The 24,389-nt window shown below is 52.5% G+C and overlaps 1 protein-coding gene across 2 annotated transcripts in view; it reads left to right on the forward strand.

Moving 5' to 3' along the window:
- The window catches only part of DIS3L2 (DIS3 like 3'-5' exoribonuclease 2), a 566,950-nt gene extending 543,668 nt beyond the window's left edge, over window positions 1-23,282 (forward strand). The window contains exons 15-21 of one of the 2 annotated variants that reach the window (XM_038750342.1): window positions 6,825-7,008; window positions 7,582-7,668; window positions 14,757-14,904; window positions 15,491-15,621; window positions 16,312-16,416; window positions 22,378-22,479; window positions 22,799-23,282. In XM_038750342.1, coding sequence (XP_038606270.1) covers window positions 6,825-7,008; window positions 7,582-7,668; window positions 14,757-14,904; window positions 15,491-15,621; window positions 16,312-16,416; window positions 22,378-22,479; window positions 22,799-22,951 — 910 coding nt within the window. In that variant the 3' untranslated portion in view covers window positions 22,952-23,282. The remainder of the gene's footprint in view (window positions 1-6,824; window positions 7,009-7,581; window positions 7,669-14,756; window positions 14,905-15,490; window positions 15,622-16,311; window positions 16,417-22,377; window positions 22,480-22,798) is intronic. The other variant, XM_038750351.1, reaches the window with a different exon arrangement.
- The last annotated feature ends 1,107 nt before the right edge of the window (window positions 23,283-24,389 follow it).

Here is a 24,389-nt window from a genome sequence, read left to right on the forward strand (position 1 = left end):
GAGCGCTGGGGTAGATACAAGGTAATCAGGTTGTCCCACATGGAGCTCACAGTCTTATTCACTATTTTCCAGATGAGGGAACTGAGGCACAGGGACGTGAAGTGGCTTACCCAAGGACACACAGCAGACAAGTGGCAGAGCTGGGACTAGAACCCATGTCCTCTGACTCCCAAGCCCAGGCTCTTTCCACTAAGTCACGCTGCTTCTCTAGATCCACTCAGTATCCACTCAGCTCTAGCCCAGTTCATCTCCAGCCCAGCTCCAGCCCCATCAGGGTCATTCATTCAATCATTCAATTGTATTTATTGAGCGCTTATTGTGTGCAGAGCACTGGACTAAGCACTTGGGAAGTACAAGTTGGCAACATATAGAGACGGTCCCTACCCAACAACGGGCTCACAGTCTAGAAGGGGGAGACAGACAACACAACAAAACATGTGGGCAGGTGTCAAGTCATCAGAATAAATAGAAGTAAAGCTGGATGCACATCATTAACAAAATAAATAGAATAGTAAATATGTACAAGTAAAATAAATAGAGTAATAAATCTGTATAAACATATATACAGGTGCTGTGGGGAGGGGAAGGAGGTAGGGCTGGGGGGATGGGGAGGAGGAGAGGAAAAAGAGGGCTCAGTCTGGGAAGGCCTCCTGGAGGAGGTGAGCTCTCAGTAGGATTTTGAAGGGAGGAAGAGAGCTAGCCTGGCGGATGTGCTTTTGTTTTGGAGGGTTTTTTTTGTGGTATTTGTAAAGCAATATTTGTAAAGTATTTACTATGTGTCAAACGCTGTTCTAAGCCCTTCTAGACTGTGAGCCCGCTGTTGGATAGGGACCATCTCTGTATGTTGCCAACTTGTACTTCCCAAGTGCTTAGTACAGTACTCTGCACACAGTGCTCAATAAATACGATCGAATGAATGAATGAATGAATGAATGAATGAATACAGGTTAATCAGGCCGGATCCAGTCCCCGTCCCACTTGGAGCTCACAATCTAAGTAGGAGGGGAAAAGGATATTGACTCCCCATTATGCAGTTGAGGAAACTGAGGCACAAAAAAGTTAAGTGACTTTCAAAAGGTTACACAGCAGGTAACTGGCATAGCTGGGATTAGAACCCAGGTCCTCTGGTTCCCGGGCCTGTGCTTTATCCACTAGGCCCTGCTGCTTCTTTGGACTTGCAGAGACCTCTCCTCACTTCCCCTGGCCGGAGGTCACCTAAGCACTACTAAGAGCTTCCTGGAGCTTCATTCAGCAGAGTCAGAAGGCCTCTCCACCAGGCTCAGGACCATGAAATGCCTCTTTTCTCCTTGATGCCAAGCTTTTCCCATTCCCCAGAGCCTTTGCAGTGATGGGCCACCCTGACAGAGCCAAGATTCAGGGCAAAAGGCAAATTTAAGAGACAGAACCTGTCAGCCCAACAGTCAAGCCAAATAGCAGAAAACAGAGGATATGACCATTGCTCTCAGGTGAACAAGAAGTCCACATCCAGGCAACCAGTGGTGAAGGTCTGTTCCTTGCAGAGCCCTGGGAACAGGCCAGTGTAGGATATTTGTGGCAGCAGAGCCTAGTGAGAAGACCTGGGACTCTGGTAATGTCACTTGCTGGCTGTGTGACTTTGGGTAAGTCACTTCACTCTTCTGTGCCTCAGTTTCCTCATCTGTAAGATAGGGATGAGTCAGTCAGTCAGTCGTATTAATTGAGCACTTACTGTGTGCAGACCACTGTACTAATCGCTTGGGAGAGTACAGTATAGCAATATAACAGACACAGTCCATGCCCATACTGAGCTTACAGTCTAGAGTGACAGACACTAAATAAATAAAATTACAGATATGTACCTAAGCGCTGTGGGACTGGGAGCAGGTGAATGAATGAAGGGGACAAGTCAGGGTGATCCAGAAGGGAATGGCAGAAAAGGAAAAGAGAGCTAAGTCAGGGAAGACCTCTTGCAGGAGATGTAATAATAATAATAATAATAATAATAATGGCATTTGTTAAGCACTTACTATGTGTGAAGCACTGTTCTAAGCACTGGGGGGCGAGGAATACAAGGTGATCAGGTCGTCCCACGTGGGGCTCACAGTCTTAGTCCCCGTTTTACAGATGTGCCTTCAACAAGGCTCTAAAGGGGGTGTGAGACTCTCTCCTTCTTAGATAACGAGTCCCATGTGGGGCAGGGACTGGATCCAGTCTGGCTACTTGCATCTTCCCCAGTCCTTAGCACCGTGCTTGGCACGTAGTGGGTGCTTAATAAATGCCACCATTATTATTGTGGAGAGTCACTCGGTGAAGTCCCGAGAGCTTGGGCCACTGTGCACCAGGATTAGCTAGCCTGCAGGCAAGATGTGCTGCCTTGGCCCATAAGGAGAACCAAGACATCACCCCACTGCTGAGCCTTGGATGGAAACTCTACCAGCCGGGGCCAGGAATGTCCCCGCTTTACCCCCCCTGCTTTAGAGAAGCAGCGTGGCTCGGTCGATAGAGCCTGGGCTTTGGAGTCAGAGGTCATGGGTTCAAATACCAGCTCCGCCAATTGTCAGCTGTGTGACTTTGGGCAAGTCACTTCTCTGTGCCGCAGTTACCTCATCTGTAAAATGGGGATTAAGACTGTGAGCCCCCTGTGGGACAACCTGATCGCCTTGTAACCTCCCCAGCACTTAGAACAGTGCTTTGCACATAGTAAGTGCTTAATAAATGCTATTATTATTATTATTATTATTGTTATTATTATTATTATTATTATGATCCCCTCAGACTGAGCCAGCCTTTGCCATCCAGGGCACAGCCCCCAGCTGGGGACCAACGATGCCACCTGCTGGCTGCATTGCCAAAATTCAACCAGAGCAGAGGAGAGCTTCCTCAGTTTCCCCCTCCTGAGGGAAGCCGGACAGAATGGGAATGATGCCCGGGATGTGCCGGACACCGTGTGTAGGGTCCCTCCTCCCCAGACTCTGGAGAGGAGCTGCTGCTGCTGCTGCAACACCAGCCAGAGACCGGAGAGGAACTGAGGAGGGGTGTCAGGGACAGGGACCCTGACTTCCAGAATCCCCTTCCCTGGATCAGAGCTGTCTGAAGTGTTCCTAAAAGGTGGGGAGGTGGAAGAGACAGCGGAGTCGGCGGGGCAGAGGAAAGGACCCTTCAGTCCTGCTTCTGCAAACTGATTGGGGGACAGGGAGAGAGCTTAGGGGTGGAATGTCACCTTTGTCCCCTTCCACCTCCCAGAACAACCCTGATTAATCAGTCAGTCGTATTTATTGAGTGTGACTCAGTAGACTAGACTGTGAGCCCACTGCCGGGTAGGGACCGTCTCTATATGTTGCCAATTTGTACTTCCCAAGTGCTTAGTACAGTGCTCTGCACACAGTAAGTGATCAATAAATATGATTGAATGAATGAATATTGAGTGGGTACTGTGTGCAGAGCACTGTACTAAGTGCTTGGACTACATGAAACAAGTGCAAATCCCAGTCCCCAACCCGTGCTGCTGCGGGGAAACAAGGGAAGCAGCTTTCCTTGATCTGTGGCCCACCCTCAGTTTCCTGCTACAGTGTTACTGGGTGGGGGCAACCTGAGAAGCGAGGTGGATAGAGCACAGGCCTGAGAGTCACAAGGTCATGGGTTCAAATCCTGGCTCCACCAATTGTCAGCTGTGTGACTTTGGGCAAGTCACTTCACTTCTCAGTGCCTCAGTTAACTCATCTGTAAAATGGGAATTGAGACTGGGAGCTCCATATGGGGTAAGGATTGTGTCCAACCTAATTGGCTTGTATCCAACCCAGCACATAATACAGTGCCTGGCACACAGTAAGCGCTTAACAAATATCAAATATCAGCCTGTCAGCCTGCCTGCCTTCCCCAGGCAGAGGTGCCAATTTTTCATTTGCAGCACTGGGAAGAAAAGAGGGTAGAGATGATAGGGAGGGTGAAGACTGTGAGGGGAGGAGGACAGGACTCAAATTGCCCTTAAATCAGAAAGCCACCATCTTGGGTCTTTTCAACCCTAATTGGCAACTCTGGACCTGGATTGAGTGAGGCAGGGAATTCAGCTCATCATCATCATCATCATCAATCGTATTTATTGAGCGCTTACTATGTGCAGAGCACTGTACTAAGCGCTTGGGAAGTACAAATTGGCAACATATAGAGACAGTCCCTACCCAACAGTGGGCTCACAGTCTAAAAGGGGGAGACAGAGAACAAAACCAAACATACTAACAAAATAAAATAAATAGAATAGATATGTACAAGTAAAATGAATAAATAAATAGAGTAATAAATATGTACAAACATATATACAGGTATACAGCTCAAACAGTTATGGGGGTGGGTGGTGGCCGCAGTGGAGTGGGTCCCCGTGCCGCCTGTCCAGCAGTCAGAGATCGGGAGTTCTCCCATAATCTCATCCCCCACCAGTCTCTACGGCTCCCCAGCCCCGCACGTGGTTTTGGCTGGGGGTGGGGGCGGTCCCCACCCTGGGGAACTGGAGACCTCTCCCCTCATCCTACCATGTTCAGAGCCTTTAACTGAACACCTGGGAGAAGGCCATCGAGTAGGAGATCCTCGAGGGGCTGACAAACCACTGACTCATCCGTTTCCCACTGTCTGTAAGTGTCCCGGAGCTCAGAGGTCAGGCCTCTCCTGACTACGTTGCCTTTCTGGCCAAGGGCTCTGACCAGAGACCCAAGAATAACTGGCGGACCTGCTGGAAAGCGAATTAGGAGACCGTGCCCTGGACCTGCCTCCCACCGAAGCACACCTGATGCTTCTGTGCTTGGCCTTGGGACCCGATGATGCGGGCCAGAGGGCTGCCCTGGAAACATTCCCCCCGCCCCCCCCCTCCCCACTTGGCCGGGAGCTGAGGAGAGCCGCTTGTTTGAGTTGGCTGGCCCAGCTACGAAGCATCTGGCTCTAAGAGACAGTCCCCAGCAGCAGTGGTGGCACTGGAGGTGGCAGCACAGGCTCTTCGTGGGAACCATCGCCCTGGCCCCAAGTGGCAACTCCAGCCCCGTAAGAACCCTCCTGGAGGCAGCTCCCCGTCCCCTCACAAGTGGCCCCCCTGGTAGCACGGTCTCGCCTCAGAGACTGGGCCGTTTGCTCAAGCCAGGAAAGGTAACTGTTGCTTGGACTCGTGTTATCTCGTACTCGGGTTTTGGTTTTCCTTCCAAGGCTTCAGGTGACTCAGCCCAAGGCAGCAGAAGGGAGTGGAAGCTGAGGTCCCTGTAAGTCTAGGTCCCTGGCCCGGCCCGGCCTGGCCTGACCTGGGGCGGACAGGAGAGCAGAGGAAGCCCTGGAACCTCCTCTCCGGCCAGTTCGGTGATGAGCTTCCTCCCTTGGGCGGGGACGCTCGGGTCTCTCCAGCCTGGACGGAAATGCAGCCAGAAGGATTTAGGTTAGAACAAAGGAGGGTTTCAGGCTAGGCATTGGAATAGGTTTCAGGAGGAGGTGGTCTTTTCTTGGCGGGATAGAAAATAAGACCTCATCTGTCTGGGATAATCATTATGAAAGAATGATCTCTTGGATTTCTATAAGAAACCTCTCTCTCCGAGCTCTGAGACCTTTCTCGAGTATTCTCTCATCTCATCTCCCAACGGCCATGGGCACTCTGGAGGCCTTCCCTAAGTCTTTCTTTCCTCTTCTGCTCCTTTCTGCGTTGCCCTGACTTGCTCTCGTTATTCAACCACCCTCAAGCCCCCCAGCACTCATGTCCATATCTGTCATTTATTCATTTATTTATTTATGTAAATGTACGTGTCCCCCTGAAGACTAAGCTCGTTGTGGTCAGGGAATGTGTTTGTTTTTTGTTATGTTGTACTCTCCCAAGCAGTTAGTACAGTACTTTGCAAGTGTCGTGATTGAATGAATGAATGACTATAGAGAGCAGACTAGTAGCCTTCTCTGCAGTCTTCCCAAATGGCCCCACTTATTCATTCATTCATTCAATCGTATTTATTGAGCCCTTACTATGTGCAGAGCACTGTACCAAGTGCTTGGAAAGTATAATTTGGCAATAAAGAGAGGCAATCCCTGCCCACACCAGGCTTACAGTCTAGAAGGGGGAAGACAGACATCAAAACAAGTAAAACAGGCATCAATATAAATAAATAGAATTATAGATATATACACATCAATTCCAGGGTCCTTAACAGCCCCTGGCTTCTAAGTCCTCTCTTGTGGACTTTACCTGTATGTTTGTCATTTGGTTTTTCTGTTTGTTTTGTTTTGTTTTTAATGGTATTTCTTCAACGCCTACTAAGTGCAAAGCACTGTTCTAAACCCTGGGGTAAACACAAGTTAATCAGGTTGGATGCAATCCCTGTCCCACATGGGTCTCACAATGTAAGTACGAGGGAGAGCAGGTATTGGATCCCCATTTTACAGATGAGAAAACTGAGACGCAGAGAAGTGAAGTGACATACCCAGGATCACAAAGCAGGTAAATGGCGGAGCCAGGATTAGAACCCCGGTCCTCTGAGTTTATTGATCTTTACTTGCTATGCTTGGTTGTTCTTTTGCCCTTTGTTCAGTCGTGTCTGTCCTGACCTCCCCGTTAAATTGCAAGCGTATTAAGGTCCAGGCCCATGGTTTGAAGTTTCCCAGGCAGCACCTCTGACAAGGCTCTGCATCTATTGGGAGATAGATAGATGCTTTGCATATAGTAAGCTCTTAGCAAATGCCATCATTATTTTAATTCAAAGCATCCTCTCCCTGTCTCCCATTTCTGGGCCCAAGGCTAGGACATTCTCTGCCTCCAACAGGCCCACCCGCATGTCTTCACCCACTGCTTCCATTACTCTAACTACCTCTTCCTTCCCCGCTCTCCGCAGGCTGGTTGAAGAATTTATGCTTCTGGCCAACATGGCTGTGGCCCACCAAATCCACCGCTCCTTCCCCGAGCAGGCCCTCCTCCGCCGCCACCCCCCTCCACAGAGCAAGCTGTTGAACGACCTGGTGGAATTCTGCCACCAGATGGGACTGGATATTGACTTCAGTTCAGCAGGGGCCCTCAATGTATGTGCCAGCCCCTCCTTGATCCCTCGGGGACAGCCTAGGGGGGTGGGGAGCATAACTGAGGTTGACCCTGGTCTCCCCTTCCCAATCCCGGATTCTCACTGGGGCCCATACGTCTCCAGACATTGCCCTTTCCAGTAGTGGCCTGGAAGCTGGGAAGAAGGTTCAGAATCTAGACATATTACCCCCCAGCAAGTACTGGGAGAGGTCTAAGGGGCAAGGAAGCCTGGGTCCTGACCTCAGTGGAGACCGTTGGGGTAAGGATTGGATTGCCCTAGGGCGGGAGTGCGGGCTGATTCCCGTTCGAGGGGAACGTTGGCATTTGGGGCAGGTTTCCCTGATTGCCACCCTGCTCACCCACTCAGCTCACGAGCCTAAGGGAGGCCAGTGTGGTCTTTGGGGTGGGGATGGTGACACCGTGAGCATGGAGTGAGCTCCCGGCTGCTCCTTCAGGACCGGGCTGAGCGGGCACGACCCCAACCAGATGCCCAAGAGGGAGAGAGCCTTAGAGGCCCCAGGAAAGCAAAGCTTATGTCCAGCCGCTCATGATCTTGGGTTTCTTTTTGCTCTTAGGAAAGTCTGAACGAGATGTTTGGGGATGACAAGTATGCAGCAGCCAGGAAGGAAGTCCTCACCAACATGTGCTCCCGGCCCATGCAGGTATGGGGGAACTCCCTCCTCCCGGTCCCTTCCAGCTGCAGTCTCCCCCGTCCTCCGGGAAGCTCTGAGTTCATCGCTGTGGGAGAGACAGTCCCTGCCCACCCACAGATTGCACTGAATTTTCTCAGCAGCTGTCTTGGGTCCCGTGGTTCCCCCCAACCCCTTCCCCCTACACAGCCCCATCGGTAACTCCTGCTCCCTCTCATTCGCTCATCCCAGCAGTGGCGTCAGTGTTTAATCACCATGTCAGTCCAGCCCCTGGCCCGCCAGGGAACCGTGTGCCCGGGACTTGGCCGGGAAACAGAACACTCTGCCAAGGCCTGGCTCTGAGCCAGAGCCCAAGCTGGCGGCTCTGGTGCCCTGCCCACCTCGGCTTCTCCACTCTTCTCCCCCCACCCAGTGCGAGGAGCCGAGGGGTGACCCGGAGCCCAGGGGTCTGGGGCTGAAGGACCTGAGCTCCCCCGGCACTCTATGCTGTCACCGCCCTGATCTGCCGAGAGAAATAGCCCGATCGCCATGACCTATATAAAGGGCCCCTTGCCCTGTAGTCGTATCGTTCCTGGAGGTCAGTCAGTCAGCCAGTCAGTCGAATTTATTGAGTGCTTACTGTGTTCAGAGCACCATACTAAGCACTTGGGAGAGTACAATAAAACAATAGAACAGATACATTCCCTTCCCACAATGATCTTACAGTCTAGAGGGGGAGACAGTTGTTAATGTAAATAGATGGATAGACAGAGAGAGAGAGAGAGAGAAGAGCCCGGGCTTGGGAGTCAGAGGTCGTGGGTTCTAATCCCAGCTCTGCCACTGGTCAGCTGTGTGACTTTGGGCAAGTCACTTGACTTCTCTGTGCCTCAGTTCCCTCATCTGTAAAATGGGGATTAAGACTGTGAGCCCCACGTGGGACAACCTGATTACCTTGAATCTCCCCCAGCTCTTAGAGCAGTGCTCAGCACATAGTAAGCACTTAACAAATGCTGTTATTATTATTATTATTAATAATAATAATAAGTAAAATTACAGATATGGACATAAGTGCTTTGGGGCTGGGAGGGGGGATGAATAATGGGAGTAAGTCAGAAGGGAGTGGGAGAAACAGGAAAGGAAGGCTTAGGGAAGGCCTCTTGGAGGAGATGTGCCTTTGATAAGGCTTTGAAGTGGGGGGAGAGTAATTGTCTGTCAGATATGAAGAGGGAGTCCGAGCAATTCCCTCACAAAACATGTAGATGAAGAAAAAGCCAAGTTACTCTTTCCACCTCCCTCCTCCCCATGCTTCCACCAATCCAAATCAAATATGCTTCCCCATCCTGTGCAGGGGCCACCACACTCCCCTCTCCCTTCTTCTTCCTGAACTCAGGAAGAGGAAGAGGAAGCAGGATTCTGGTTGCCCCCGGGCCCTGCTCGCTTGCCTGCTCACTGGGCACATCCAGTATTGAGGCTTCCCCCCTGCATGTTAGCAGACTGCTGGCTGCAGGTGGCTAGGAAGGATATTTCATGTGGGTTGTTCATTTGATGGTTGCTTCACTAATTAACTCATTTGCTGTACTCACTCATTAGCAGTTGCCTGAAGTCTCATTGGAACGGCAAAGATGGCAAGGGAGCCAGAGGAGGGAGAGAAGGAGCAAGAAGAGGGAGGAGGGCAGCTGTTTATCCAGCTGCTCAGGGCACCTACCCTGGCCCCAGCTCAGAAGTCCTAGGACCTCTAGCCTCTCCTGGTTCATCCAGGTGGATTTCCTAAGCACCCATGGTTTCGACGCAGGGCCGGAACAGATCACCTCAGCGGCCGGGTGGCCTCTGTCTGAACGAGGAATCATAATCAAAATAGTGATAAAAACAATATTAGTGATATTCGTTGTGCAGTAACTGTGTGTCAAACTCTGTATTAAGCGCTGAGGGAGATTCAAGATAATCGGGTCCCACACGGGGCTCGCAGAGTTAGTAGGAGGGAGAACAGTTATTGAATCCCCATTTTGCAGATGAGGAAACCGAGGCACAGAGAAGTTAAATGACTTGCTCAAAGTCACACAGTGGGTAAGTGGCAGAGCCAGGATTAGAACTCAGGTTTTCTGACTCCCAAGTCCATGGTCTTTCCATTAGGCCATGCCGCTTCTCAGTAGTCCCGGTGTTGCAGGAAGCAGGAGTGCTAGCCAGAGTAGTACTAGCCTCCTCTCCTCTCTGCTTCTCTTTTTCTCCCTTCTCACCTGGCAGACCTCCGCAGGGGGAGTGAGCCAGTCCTGCTGTCACAAGTGGGTCACGAGTGCAAATCCCCTGCCGCGGGATTCATCTGCTTCGTTCATTCACTCATTCAGTTGTATTTATTGAGAGCTAATGGTGTGCAGAGCACTGTACTAAGTGCTTGGGAAGTACAATTCAGCACCAAATAGAGACGATCCCTGACCACAGCGGGCTCAGTGGATGCAGGCCTAGGGCCCCCAACCAGAGCCATCCCTGGGATAGGCAAACCCAATCTCCACCTCCAGCCCCAACCCTAACCTTCAGGGGGTCCCAGCCCTCTAGAGACAGAGCCTTCAGCCGTGAATAATTCAACCAGAACCACTGATGGCTCTGGGTCAGTCGGCAGGGCTGAAAGCAAGGTTAAGGGAGCAGAACTACTCTGCCAATAAGTAGTCCCCTTCCTCAAACCTCCCCCCTACCAATGAGGACCCTACTGGCCTGTTTGTCCTACCCCAGTGCTTAGAATAGTGCTTGGCACATAGTAAGAGCTTAACAAATACCATAATAATAATAATAATAATAATAATTGTTATTATTCAGTCGTCACAGGGGCAGAAGTAGCCCTGCTAAGATACCACCCTCCTGAATCAGCCACTGACACCTCCCCTTTGGGGTGGACCAGGCCGGCCCCTTCCTCTGGCGGGTAGAGAGACCAGGAACACCCAGTCGAATCAATCAATCAATCAGTGGTATTTATTGAGTGCTTACTATGTGCAGAGCACTGGACTAAGCTCTTGGGAGAGTACAGTACCGCCGAAGTAGCAGATACGCTCCCTGTCCACGAGCTTATAATCTAAGGTAGTGAGATCTTCAGCCTATTTCAGGGAGTCTGACCCGGCCATAGGAAGGTCAGGCAGGGGGAGGGGAAGCAAGAGTAGAGTCCATTGGCGGAGGGCCAGCTGAACTGCTGGGGGAGGAGTGGTCAAGATGCCAGCAATACCCCTCCACCTGGCTTATAGGTTGTCCATTTGGGAAGGGTTGTATAAACTAAGAAACAGGGCCTGGGACCTACTGAGCACCCAGCCCCCTTCATTTATTCAGCCGTTTAATGCTATTCATTAAGCACCTGTTGGGTGCTGAGCCCTGCACTCAGTGCTGGAGAAAAAGACAAGTGGCTCCCACGGGGCTCACAATCAACGGTTCAGGGTGGGGAAGAGAGCATTAGCCACATAAGGAAAGATAAAGCAGTAGCATCACAAAACATAAAAGACAAGGTTAAGGGTAACTAGAAAAGGAGCAATGGGGCACTGGGGCTAGAGGAGCAGAATTTGAGGCTCATCGGGTCTCATCTCTGCAGCCCCAGATGTTTTTCTCTAGAAATGCTTGGATTGTCCCTGAAGAGAGTACTGTCAGGGAGAGAGGAGGACACCAGGGGACTGTCCCTGACCCTTCAGGACTGGCAGCCATCGGCAGCCCAACCCATCTGCTGCCCAGCCTACCGATCAGCCAGGCCTGCTGTCTGAAAGCAAAGAGGCCCCCATCAAATCCTAGCCAGGAAAGGGGAGCTGTCAGCCTCAGTCTGACTGTCTGGGCCACCTGACTGACTGTCACTTCAGAGCACTGAAACCTATTGGGTTTCGATAATCTCCCACCCAACAGGTTTGAGACCCCGACCTCCACCCAGATGGGCTCTTAGTGAATCTTGCAGCAGGGTGCCCACAAAAGTCCCAGCTGAGGTTTGCCTTCTCCTCCCCAGAAAGGCCTCTGTATTCTCCTCAGGGTCTTGGGCTTGGAGAGGGCATCATTGTTAATCTTCTCTTTCCTTTGAAGTTCCCTCTGGGCCCTGCCAGCTCCACTGCATCCTGCTCCTGTGATGTCATGTGTCCCCCTGCCCTCCGCGCCCCCCCCCCCCCCCCCCGCCCCCGCTCCCTCACCCCGGAGGGAGCAGATTCCAGCAGGTGCCAGAAAGCGCCCATATCTCCCATCCCGAGGGTGGCCCGTGCAGCCGAGGTGGTGGCCGGGGCACGGAGGCTGCCCCCCATCACTGCAGCGCTTGGCTACAGCTAATTAAAAGCGGGCAAAGGGGGGGCAATGGGTCCCCGCTGCACCCAGCCAGAGCTGCCAAGAGGAGAATGAAAGCAGCTCAAGATGGGCGAGGGAGAGGGGGCAGCGCCCGCCCACCCGCCATCAGTGGGGGCCATGATGCTAATGTGGCAGACACGCTGTACCCGCAGAGGGAGCGGTGACAGATCATTTTTCAGGGGTTCAGTCACTCAGCGGATTCAATCTGTCCACGAGAACAAAACAGCCTTGGCTGGCTACGGCTAATTGATTTTCCAACTCCTCACTGCTCTGCCTGGGAATGGAGCAGTCGGGCCCCATTTAGGTCGGGCTTGCATACTCATCCAAGCGCGTTTGTCATTAGGATCGGATAATGAGAAAAGCGCCAATTCCTGTCACCAACCATCTTGCCCCGCAGCTCCGCCGGGCCAAGGGCATCCGGTTGTTCCTCCCCGCTGCGCCAAATCTCGGACTCCCCCCCCAGCCCCAACCTTGCCCCATTCCCCCGCACGCTTCCCCAGCCCAGCAGCCCCATGCTTGAGGAAGGTCAGCGTAGGGCCCTTCTTCACCTTAGCACAGAGACAGACTTCGGCCCGGGTCCTTATTCTGGAAACATAACATGGAGCAGGAGGGTGTGGGCCCACTCAGTCCTGGCTCTTTGATCCCTCATCCGCAGCCCACCCCTCCTCAACCCCGGCCACTGCCCCCCGGGTGGGAGTGTGGGGTCAGTCTGGGCCAGCTCCCAGAGCCTCCACCCCTAAAGCCCCCGAAGCGGGGGAACCCTCTAGAACCACCCTGCCAAGTAGCACATTCCCAGGGCCCGCAGGAAGTTGGATGAACTTAGCTTCCCCTCTGCCTGAACTTTGTGATGGATTTTCAGGAGATCCGCCTGAGGGGAACTCACTGTATTTGCTACCCTCAGTGCCCAAGTCCTCATGATCCAGTGGCAGGGAGAACAGTGGGAAGAAGTGGGGGTGAGGAGCGGCCGCCAGAAATCCAAGGGGCTACTTGGTCCCATTATCAGCCCAAGGCGTCGTGGAGCTGGCTTTCAGGTCAACGTCACGCCCTTCCCTCACACCGAATCTGGGGGCCTTGTGACCCCCTTTCTGACACCCCCCTGCCCAAACAGTCGAGGCCGTCAGAGCCCTGGCTGCCTGATGGGTCAGAGTGTGGACCTCCCCCACTCACCCTCCCTCTGTGGAATTTGGCAGGTGCTGAGAGAGGAGCCACGCTGGAGCAAGGGCCAGGCCGCCCTGCTCTGCTCCCACCTCCTCTGTTGACTTGCCCCGTGCAAGGCCTGCAGCTCAGCGGGAGCTGGAAGGAAAGGAGTTCTGGGGGAGCCGGAGAGGCTGCTGCCTCTAGCCCCGCATCCCAGGCTGGGTTTCGGCTCAGTAACTAGAGCCGGTGGCTCCATTTGGCTTGGCGGCGAGGGTGTGTGCGATTTCTGAGTTTTCATTTTAAATCTGCTCACCCGTTCGCGCCCCGGCCGGCGTCCAGCCCTCCCCTGATCACTGGCCAAGCCACAGTCCCTAGTAGAGCCCCTTGTTTTCTCAGCCCCGAGGGCCCGGGAGAAATCAAAGGGCAAACAGCGGGAGTGACCGCAGCAGCCACAGCAGCAGTGGCTCTGCTGAGAGGGAGAGAGGCTCCCTCTGCAAGGGCTTCTGGAAAAGCAGGGGTGCCCCACCCAGGCGCTGATTCAGGCAGGGATCCTGTGGTGCTTTGGAGTCTCCTCCTGAGCCAGCCCTGAAGGCCTCATCCTCTTCTCACCACAACCTGAGCTCAGGCAGTGGGAAAGGGTTTAGAAACCCAAACTAGTCCTCCCTGGCAGAGGAGTCAGGGTGGAGGGGATGGAACAGGCCAAGGGGCACAGCTGAGGGAGGGAGAGACCGGGCGGCTCCCCCAGGATCGGATTCTGGCCCTGGGCACTTTCAGGCCCTGGGGAGACTTCCAGACCTGGGTCCCAGTCCCACCCAGAATCTCCGGACAGTCCTCCTCCTGAATCTGTCCCCTCCCTCAATCTCACTGAGGCACGACTGGGGTGTGCCAATGCATTGTGCTCTGTGAGCCCACTGTTGGGTAGGGACCGTCTCTATATGTTGCCAACTTGTACTTCCCAAGCGCTCCGTACAGTGCTCTGCACACAGTAAGCACTCAGTAAATACGATTGAATGCTCAGTTGCTCTCTTTATCTCTGTATACTCATGCCATAAATCTCCGTAAGTAATCCTGTGAGAGTGGAGATGTCAGAGATTTTTGAGGAGTGGGAAAGTACAGGGCCAGAGAGAGGATGTGCTGAGCAAGGTCATTCTTTACAGAAGAGAAGTCTGGGTCTTCCACCTCTTCCAAACGGAGTTAAACCTCCGCTATTTAAGGTGGGAGTCAACAACAGCCCAGAATCTATATGAATAATAATAATAATAATAATAATAATGGCATTTGTTAAGTGCTTACTATGTGCAAAGCACTGTTCTATCCCCTCTGGGACTTCTAAGAAGTCCACCCCGCCCCACCCAGTGCCCACCAGAGGGTAATCGTCACCAAACAGTCCCACTACAGTAGGCACGGTTAGGAATACCCGGGGCAGGGGGCAGCAGGACGTTGTCATCCTCCACACTGGGGCTGACTGAGTGGAAGTCAGAACTTGGACAGAATCTCAACAGTTTGGGGAGGGGGAATCTCCCTTCCTGGGTCCTGGTCACCTCCTGCCCCCAGGGCCAGGGGCTCCATGTGAATCTGTTGGGGGTGAGGAGAGAGAGACAGTGCCAAGTACCCATCCCCCATCTACCCCGACAACCCCTCCCCTGACAGGGCCTGGGCTCGGGGCCTCCGCCCGGCCCGTTGCTTCCTTCCAGATGGCTGTGTACTTCTGCTCGGGCGTGCTGAGGGATCAGGAGCAGTTCCGGCACTATGCCCTCAACGTGCCGCTCTACACCCACTTCACCTCACCCATCCGCCGCTTTGCCGACATCCTAGTGCACCGGCTCCTGGACGCCTCGCTCAGTAGGTTCCGGGCCGGTGGGGGTGGGGGTTCGAGAAAGGGACCCACAGCCGACTCATTAGTGGCAGACCCTTGTAGCCACTAATGCCAGGAGAGCCCTTTCCCCAGAAGGATTGTCACCCACTGTGTGGAGTGTGAGAGCATTTTGCCACCCAATTCTCTCCCACCCTTCCCCTCTCCCTCCTTCCCAAGCTGCAGTTGCCAGGGTGGAGAGAGAAGAGACAAGTTACCCTCCTTGAGCAGGTGGGAGAGGCCCGTTGTTGGGTAGGGACCGTCTCTCTATGTTGCCTATTTGTTCTTCCCAAGCACTTAGTCCAGTGCTCTGCACACAGTAAGTGCTCAATAAATACAATTAAATGAATGAATTAATGAAAGAGAAGGCCAAGCTGCTCCCGGATCCATTATCTGGGATCCCTAGGACCCAGTCATCCTGTCTCCTGGGCTCCCTCTGTCTATCCGCCAGGATACTTCCCTGCCTTAGGGGTCTCCCCCCGACCCCCGAGTGGCTGACCCACTGCCTCTGCGCCCAAAAGTGATGAGAGAGATGAGGATGGCTCCCCAAACTCAGGTGGCTTTGATCTTTCGCAGGTCACAGGCAGCTACCAAACCTAGAGCCAGACGCCCTCCAGAAGCAGGCAGACCACTGCAATGACCGCCGTATGGCATCCAAGAGAGTGCAAGAACTCAGCACCAACCTCTTCTTTGCGGTGCTGGTAAAGGTGAGAGCAGCCCAGGCAGGCTCAGTCCCATCAATCAATCACTGGTACTTACTGAGCGCTTACTGTGTGCAGAGCTCTGTACTAAGCACTTGGGAGAGTCCGTAGACATGATCCCTACCCTCAAGGAGCCTACGGGCTCTCTCACCACCCTTCTTTTTTCTTTTATGGTATTAAGCATTTACTATGTGCCAGGCACTATACTAATTAGATAAGAGCTAATCCGGTTGATATACTCCCTGTCCCAGGTGGGGCTCCCAGTCTTAATCCCCATTTTACAGATGAGTAAACTGAGGTGCAGTGAAAAGTGCCCCAGGTTACACAGCAGACAAGTGGCCGAACGGAGGTTAGAACCCAGGTCCTTCTGACTCTATCCTCTAGTTCACTCTGTTTCTTATTTTCTTTCCACTCTGGTCCAGGGGCTGGCTCCCTCTTCCCTTAGCCCTAATCTCTGGGCTCTCCAGAGTACCTTCTCAAAAGAACCTCTTAGGAACATGGGGCAGGGACTGGGAGAAGAGTTTTCTACACCCCACAGGGAACTTCAAAGTCAGTCGGGACTTGATTGATCTTGGGAGATTGGAGGGTGGGGGATTTGTGGGGGAGGCTATGATGCCTGGGATCAGGGGTATTTCCACACCCTGCCTCATCTTCCTCTTCCCATCCTTCCCTTCCTGCCTCCTTCCCCAACCCCAGGAAAGCGGTCCTCTGGAGTCTGAGGCCATGGTAATGGGCATCCTCAACAAGGCCTTCGACGTGCTGGTGCTGCGCTTTGGGGTGCAAAAGAGAATCTACTGTAACGTAAGTAGGGGCAGAAGGAGAAAAACAGGGCTCGGGACTGAGCCTCATGGAGGGAGATGATGCCCTAGGATCTTTGAGTCTACTGCATCAGCCTTCTCTCTGATCTTCCATCCCCGTGTCTCTCCCCACTTCAATCCATACTTCATGCCGCTGCCCAGATTGTCTTTGTCCAGAAACGCTCTGAGCATGTTACTCCCGTTGGCTACCAATCAATCTGCGCATCAGGCAGAAACTCCTCACCCTGGGCTTCCAGGCTGTCCATCCCCTCGCCCCCTCCTACCTCACCTCCCTTCCCTCCTTCTCCAGCCCACCCCGCACCCTCCGCTCCTCTACCGCTAATCTCCTCACCGTGCCTCGTTCTCACCTGTCCCGCCATCGACCCTCGACCCACGTCCTCCCCCTGGCCTGGAATGCCCTCCCTCTGCCCATCCGCCAAGCTAACGCTCTTCCTCCCTTCAAGGCCCTATTGAGAGCTCACCTCCTCCAGGAGGCCTTCCCAGACTGAGCCCCTTCCTTCCTCTCCCCCTTGTCCCCCCTCCATCCCCCCATCTCACCTCCTTCCCTTCACCACAGCACCTGTATATATGTTTGTACATATTTATTACTCTATTTATTTATTTATTTATTTTACCTGTACATATCTATTCTATTTATTTTATTTTGTTGTATGTTTGGTTTTGTTCTCTGTCTCCCTTTTTAGACTGTGAGCCCACTGTTGGGTAGGGACTGTCTCTATATGTTGCCAACTTGTACTTCCCAAGCGCTTAGTACAGTGCTCTGCACACAGTAAGCACTCAAAAAATACGATTGATTGATTGATTGATTGTGGCAATCTGCCAGTCACTGGTGGAGGGCACCACTGGTAATCTCCATCCTGGCCCCCTACTACTACTACTACTACTAATAATAATAATAATGGCATTTATTAAGCACTTACTATGTGCAAAGCACTGTTCTAAGCGCTGAGGAGGTTACCAGGTGATCAGGTTGTCCCACGGGGGACTCACAGTCTTAATCCCCATTTGACAGATGAGGTAACTGAGGCACAGAGAAGTTAAGTGACTTGCCCAAAGTCACACAGCTGACAATTGGCAGAGCCGGGATTTGAACCCATGACCTCTGACTCCAAAACCCATGCTCTTTCCACTGAGCCACGCTGCTTCTCCTAAGCACTCCCCTCCCCTACTCTTCCTCCTCCCCCTCTGCTGGGTGGCAGAAATCAGCCCCCAGCCTTGGGGTGGTGGGGGCTTCTCAGCCCGTGGTTCTGCTGCCAAGCATGTTAGCTGGAGTGTGAGAGAGTGGATATATGTATATATGTTTGTACGTATTTATTACTCTATTTATTTTACTTGTACATATTTATTCTATTAATTTTACTTTGTTAATATGTTTTGTTTTGTTGTCTGTCTCCCCCTTCTAGACTGTGAGCCCGCTGTTGGGTAGGGACCGTCTCTGTATGTTGCCAACTTGTACTTCCCAAGTGCTTAGTACGGTGCTCTGCACACAGTAAGCGCTCAATAAATACGATTGAATGAATGAATGAATGGATGCCACAAGAGGGTTGTTGCCACTACAGGAGCATTTCTTCCTTAGCACACTAGCCCCAAGATGTTGGCATGTCAGTAGCAGCTCACTGACTGCATTCACAGTAGAAAGGCCCAGGGGCCCAGGAATCAGAGAGGCCAGTGAGCCCAGAAAACCCAGCTCTCATTCATTCATTCAGTCAGTCAGTCAGTCATATTTATTGAGCGCTTACTGTGTGCAGAGCACTGTACTAAGCGCTTGGAAAGTACATTCCGGCAACAGAGACAATCCCTACCCAACAACGGGCTCACAGTCTAGAAGGGGGAGACAGACAATGAAACAAAACAAGTAGACAGGCATCGGAGAAGCAGCGTGGCTCAGTGGAAAGAGCCCAGGCTTTGGAGTCAGAGGTCACAGGTTCAAATCCCGGCTCTGCCAATTGTCAGCTGTGTGACTTTGGGCAAGTCACTTAACTTCTCTGTGCCTCAGTTACCTCATCTGTCAAATGGGGATTAAGACTGTGAGCCCCCCATGGGACAACCTGACCACCTTGTAACCTCCCCAGAGCTTAGAACAGTGCTTTGCACATAGTAAGCGCTTAATAAATGCCACCTTTATTATTATCAGTAGCATCAAAATAGATAAATAGAATTATAGATATATTCTTTCATTCAATTGTATTTATTGAGCGCTTACTGTGTGCAGAGCACTGTACTAAGCGTTTAGAAAGTACAGTTCGGTAACAGATAGAGGCAATCCCTACCCAACAAGGGGCTCACAGTCTAGAAGGGGAGACAGACAACAAAACAAGTTCCACCCTTTGTTTACTGTGGGACCTTGGGCTAGTCCATTTCTGTACCTCGGTAGCCTCATCTGTAAAATGGAGACTCCTGTGCACCCTTTGGGGTCCATGGACTACACTGCCCAATTTATGTCGCTTGAATGTTTCCCATCGCTTAATACAGTGCCTGGTACCCAGCAGGAGCTTTAACAAATGCCCTTGAAAAGATCCTTAGAGCCCAGCATTCCCCCTCGGCCACCATCTCGCTGCACAACTCTCCCTCCCCTCCTGTCCCCCAGCCACTTCCAGTCACTCAGTCGTACTTAATAAGTGCTTACTGTGTACAGAGCACTGCACTAAGTGCTTCAGTACTAAGCCACATGGCTTAGTTGCAAGAGCACAGACTTGGGAGTCAGAGGTCATGGGTTCCAATCCAGATTCCGTCATTTGTCTTCTGTGTGACCTTGGGCGAGTCATTTCACTTCACCGTGCCTCAGTTCCCTTATCTGTGAAATGGGGATTAAGACTGTGAGCCCCACGTGGGCCAACCTGTATCTACCCCAGCGCTTAGAACGGTGCTTGGCACATAGTAAGTGCTTAACAAATACCATCATCATTATTAAAGACACAAAGTGAAGATGGACCACACGAAAATAGACAAACACATGTGGAGAATATGGAAAATTACAGGTCTGAGAGAACAGGCCATTTCACCCCTACTCACCAAATTCCCAGTAATGAAACATACACATCATTAATAAAATAAGTAGAATAATAAATATGTACAAATATACAAAAGTGCTGTAGGGCGGGGAAGGGGGCAGAGTAGAGGGAGGGAGTTGGGGTGATGGAGAGGGAGGAGGAGCAGAGGAAAAGGGGGGCTCATTCTTGGAAGGCCTCCTGGAGGAGGTGAGCTCTCAGTAGGGCTTTGAAGGGGGGAAGAGAGCTAGCTTGGCAGATGTGTGGAGGGAGGGCATTCCAGGCCAGGGGGAGGACGTGGGCCGGGGCTCGACAGTGGGACAGGCGAGAATGAGGCCCAGTGAGGAGGTTAGCGGTGGCAGAGGAGCGGAGGGTGCGGGCTGGGCTGGAGAAGGAGAGAAGGGAGGTGAGGTAGGAGGGGGTGAGGTGATGGAGAATTTTGAAGCCAATAGTAAGGAGTTTTTGCTTCAGGTTGATAGGCAACCAGTGGAGATTTTTGAGGAAGGGAGTGACATGCCCAGAGCGTTTCTGTAGAAAGATAATCCGGGCAGCAGAGTGAAGTATAGACTGAAGCGGGGAGAGACAGGAGGATGGGAGATCATGCTGTGGGCAGGAATGCGTCTGTTGTTATATTGTGCTGTCCCAAGCACTTAGTACAGTGCTTTTCATGCAGTAAGTGCTCAATGAATATGATCAAATGAATCTTCCCTGGCTCCAGGGTCCCAGTGGGCTGCATTGAGCCCAGCTTCCCTCTGCTCTGAGCTGCTCCCTCATCTGTCTCTCCCCTTCTGGGGTGGCCTGGATCTCCAGGTGTTTCTAGCCTGTAGGGTGCCAGAGCAGACCATGGCCATCTGCTCAGGCTGGGTCTCCATAGCTGGTGGAGGGAAATGGTCGTTGACGAGGACTCTGTCTCTGTCTCTGTCCCTGGGCTGGCTGCTGCGGACTGGGAAAACAGCCACGCAGCCACACCCCATGGTCCCTGCTCTCCCAAATCATCCGGCCTGAAGGCCGCTGCCCACCAGGAGGCTGGGAACACAGTCATTCATTCATTCAGTTGTGTTTTTTGTGTGCAGAGGACTGTACTAAGCGCTTATAAAACTACAGTATAACAATAAACAGATACATTCCCTGCCCATAACGAACCTACAGTCTAGAGGGGGAGAAAGACATGAATATAAATTAATAAATTATGGATATCTACATAAGTGCTGTGGGGCTGGGAGGGGTGATGAATAAAGGGAGCAAGACAGGGTGACACAGAAGGGAGAGGGAGAAGAGGAAAGGAGGGCTTAGTCAGGAAAGACCTTTTGGAGGAGATGGGCTTCCAGTAAGGCTTTGAATGGAGGGAGAGTAATTGTCTGTAGGATTTGAGAAGGCAGGGCGTTCCAGGCCAGAGACAGGACGTAGATGAGCGGTCTGTGTTGAGATAGAGGAGATCAAGGTCCTCGGACAGGGAACCACCCAGCCAGCAAGGCCTCTCCTGGCCCTGAAACTGACAGGTGATGATAATGATGATGATCTGTCAGTCACGTTTATTGAGCCTTTTCTGTGGGCAGAGCAGTCTACTGAGAAGCTCTTGGGAGAGAGCAACACATCAGAGTCAGTAGGCACGTTCCATGCCCACAAGGAGCTTACAGTCTAGAGGGGGAGATAGAAATTAATATAAATATGTTAATTACGGATATGTGCATAAGTGCTGAGGGGCTACGGGTGGGGTGAAAATTAAATGCCCAAAGGGCACAGATCCAAGTGCAAAGGTGCCACAGGAGGGAGAGGGAGTAGGGGAAATGAGGGCTTAGTCAAGGAAGGCCTCTTGGGGGAGATGTGATCTTTAATAAGGCTTTGAAAGTGGAGAGTAGTGATTTGTCATATATGGAGAGGGAAGGAGTTCCAGGCTAGAAGCAGCACATGGGTGAGGGGTCAGTGGCAAGTTAAACAAGACCGAGAAACAGTGAGTAGGTTGGCGTCGGCGGAGTGGAGCGTGTGGGCTGGGTTGTAGTAAGAAATCAGAGAGGTGAAGTAGGAGGGGGCAAACCGACCGAGTGCTATAAAGCCCATGGTAAGGAGTTTCTGTCTGATGCAGAGGTGGCTGAGTAACCACTAGCAGTTCCTTAGGAATGGGGAGACATGGGCTGAGCGGATTTTTAGAAAAATGATCCAGGCAGCACAATGAAGTATGTACAGGAGTGGGGAGAGACAGGATGCCGGGTGGTCAGCAAGGAGGCTGATGCAGTATTCATGGTGGGATAGGATAAGTGTTTGGATTAATATGGTAGCAGTTTGGAGGAAAGAAATGATGATGATAATGATGAGATGATGAAGGTGATGATGGGAGATGCCATGCTTGATTTCTTTTCCCCTAAAGGAAAAAAAAAATCAACCAATAAAGGACCAGGAAATTACATGAGAGAAGCTCAAGGAACACACTCTTCAGGTCTCACCACAGCCAGCGAGAGAGAATTGTCCCTTTTCAATTTCCGGTCCTGCATTTAAATAACCCAATTTCCCCCCAGGGGAGCAGGGGGATGGCGGGAGGAGCAAAGAAGCAGGACAGGCTGGCCAGGGGAACTGAGGTGGCACTTTCCTTATCTGGACAGGCTGGTAGTGCTATGGCCTTGACAGAAGCTGTTGCGTTTAATTTCCTCTTGTGTACCTTTATGCACGTATGTGTGTGTGTGTGTGTGTGAACACACGTACCCATGTCGGTGGGTCCCCCACTTTACTCCCCTTCCCACATGGAGAAAGGGAAGGATATGGGGTGGGGGGAAGAGTGGGGGGAGAGAGAGAGAGAGTGAGAGACAGAGAGAAAGAGAGAAAAAGAGAGAGAGAGACTCCATTCCCCCATCGCCCCTGGAATCCCGGCCCTTCCGGCTCCCCATCCCAGGGGGTGCGCAGCGTGTGTGTTCAGTAGGAAGCAAGGAGCTCCCACCTGAGGACCCCAAGTTTCTGCCCCACAGACTCTGCCGCTGCTCGACTACCACTTCCAGAAGGTGGGGAAGAAGCCAAAGTTGACTCTTGTCTGGGAGCCTGAGAACCAGGAGGAAGATGCCATACACCAGGTGAGAGCCCCAGGACACATCTCGTTCCCGCCCCCACCAGGACCACCATGCAGACTGAAAGCATGCTCCCTCTCTGGGGAAGGGCATCATCAGCGCTCAGTTCCCCTCACCCTTTCCCCACCTTCCCTCCTATATAGCTCCACCGCCACCCCAAGCTTCTCCTCTCTCCAGGGGCATCTGCTCCTCTCTCAGACCCAGAGTGCTAGCTCCGTCCGGGTCTCCACTCACCACCCCCAGCCCCTCCCCACCGCCCGCATCGCACTCCCCAGTGAGAGGCAGCCCCCTACCCCACCCTGGCCTTCCCTTTCACCGTCTGCAGGAGATCAGCATCTTCAGCCTGGTGGATGTCGTGCTGAAGGCGGAGGACACGGCCCTCAAATTCAGCGCCGCCCTGAAGAGGCCCGGGGGCGAGAAGGTGGCAGCCCAGAAGGACCAGCCAGAGTCAGAGCCGGAGCCAGAGGACCGGGAGTGAGGGCCGGGCTGGCGACAGCCAAGGCAGCACAGGGTTTTAGGAACAAGAGCTCAGCTTGACCCAGGGCTTTTTAAAGGGAATTTTGAGCTTGTTTGCCGTTTGAATTTTAACTCAACTTGAAGCCAGGAAAGGCCCCCAGGGAGCAGTGATGGCTGAGGGGCGGGGATAATGCCCTTGTCCCTTCCTCCCTGGGCGGATCTGCCCATCCTTTCCAAGCCTCGGTCTGCCGGATGCTCCCCGGGGGCTGGAGCCTGCCGGAGGGGGCAAGAGGGAATACCAGCGGGTCCTGGGCATCCGCATCACATAATAAAATCTGGTCAGTGGAGAGACACCTGCTGTGTTTGGCCGAGGGAGAGCGTGAGCCTCTAGGCTGCAGGGGAGGGAGTGCGGGCTATTAATGACACGTGTGCATATGCACACACACTCTTAGTGACACACGTGCACACCCCTTTTCCCTTTCTTAGTGTATCCAGCCTATGCCAGCCTTGCCTCCTAGTTGCATCCAGCTGGGGTCCATGGAGGGGCTTGCTCTTTACTGAATCCACTTGATCTTCTTTCTGCAGTCCTACTGTAGAAGCTGTCGGAGTTCCCATGAAGGAGGGGAGAAATGCCCGCTCCTCAGCCAACCTTGTTGGAGCCTGGCCCTGGGGACCCACTCCCCCACTCTCCTGCCTGGCCCTCTTCACACCCCTCCCTTCTCACATCCATTTTCAATGCATCCTTTCTTGGGGGGCCATTTCTCCTCTGGCCTCTTCATGGGGATCGCCGCTGTGGAAAGTCTCTGATGAAGGGCTCTGGGTTTGTGTGGGCGCCTTCTGGGCGGCTCTGTGCCCCACAGTGGACTGGGCAGTAGGAGTGGGCAGAGCGAGGCAGCCATCAGCCCCTCCAGCTTTGCGTCTGAGGCATCCTACATCTCTGGGCCCCGGCAGGCAGCGGGGGCTATTCGTCTCTGTTTCTGGGTAATTTATGGAGGCCCTGCAAGAGATTTATCCCCAGAGCATCCTTCCAGCTGATTAAAAAATGTAATTAGTACGCAGGACCCAAAACAGCCCCATAAATAGCTGTGTGTACTCTAGGCCCCAGCGTCCCCCCACCTCTGCAACGGCAGCTCTCGTGTTCTGCCCTGCACCAAGCCCGGATTTTATGCAGAACCAGGTGACCACTCTCTGTGTGTAAAATGCTGCTTTGTTGGGATAACAACATATCACCCGACCAACAACTCAAGCCTTTCTCCCCAGGTGGAAATGCGGACCTGTTTCAGATTTAACCCCCCCAATCAATCAATCAATCAATCAATCGTATTTATTGAGCCCTTACTGTGTGCAGAGCAGTGTACTAAGCGCTTGGGAAGTACAAGTTGGCAACATACAGAGACGGTCCCTACCCAACAGTGGGGTCACAGTCTAGAATACAAGATCATCAGGGATTCCCCCCCACA

The sequence above is a fragment of the Tachyglossus aculeatus genome, chromosome 1 (genome assembly GCF_015852505.1).
Source record: "Tachyglossus aculeatus isolate mTacAcu1 chromosome 1, mTacAcu1.pri, whole genome shotgun sequence".
NCBI lineage: Eukaryota > Metazoa > Chordata > Mammalia > Monotremata > Tachyglossidae > Tachyglossus > Tachyglossus aculeatus.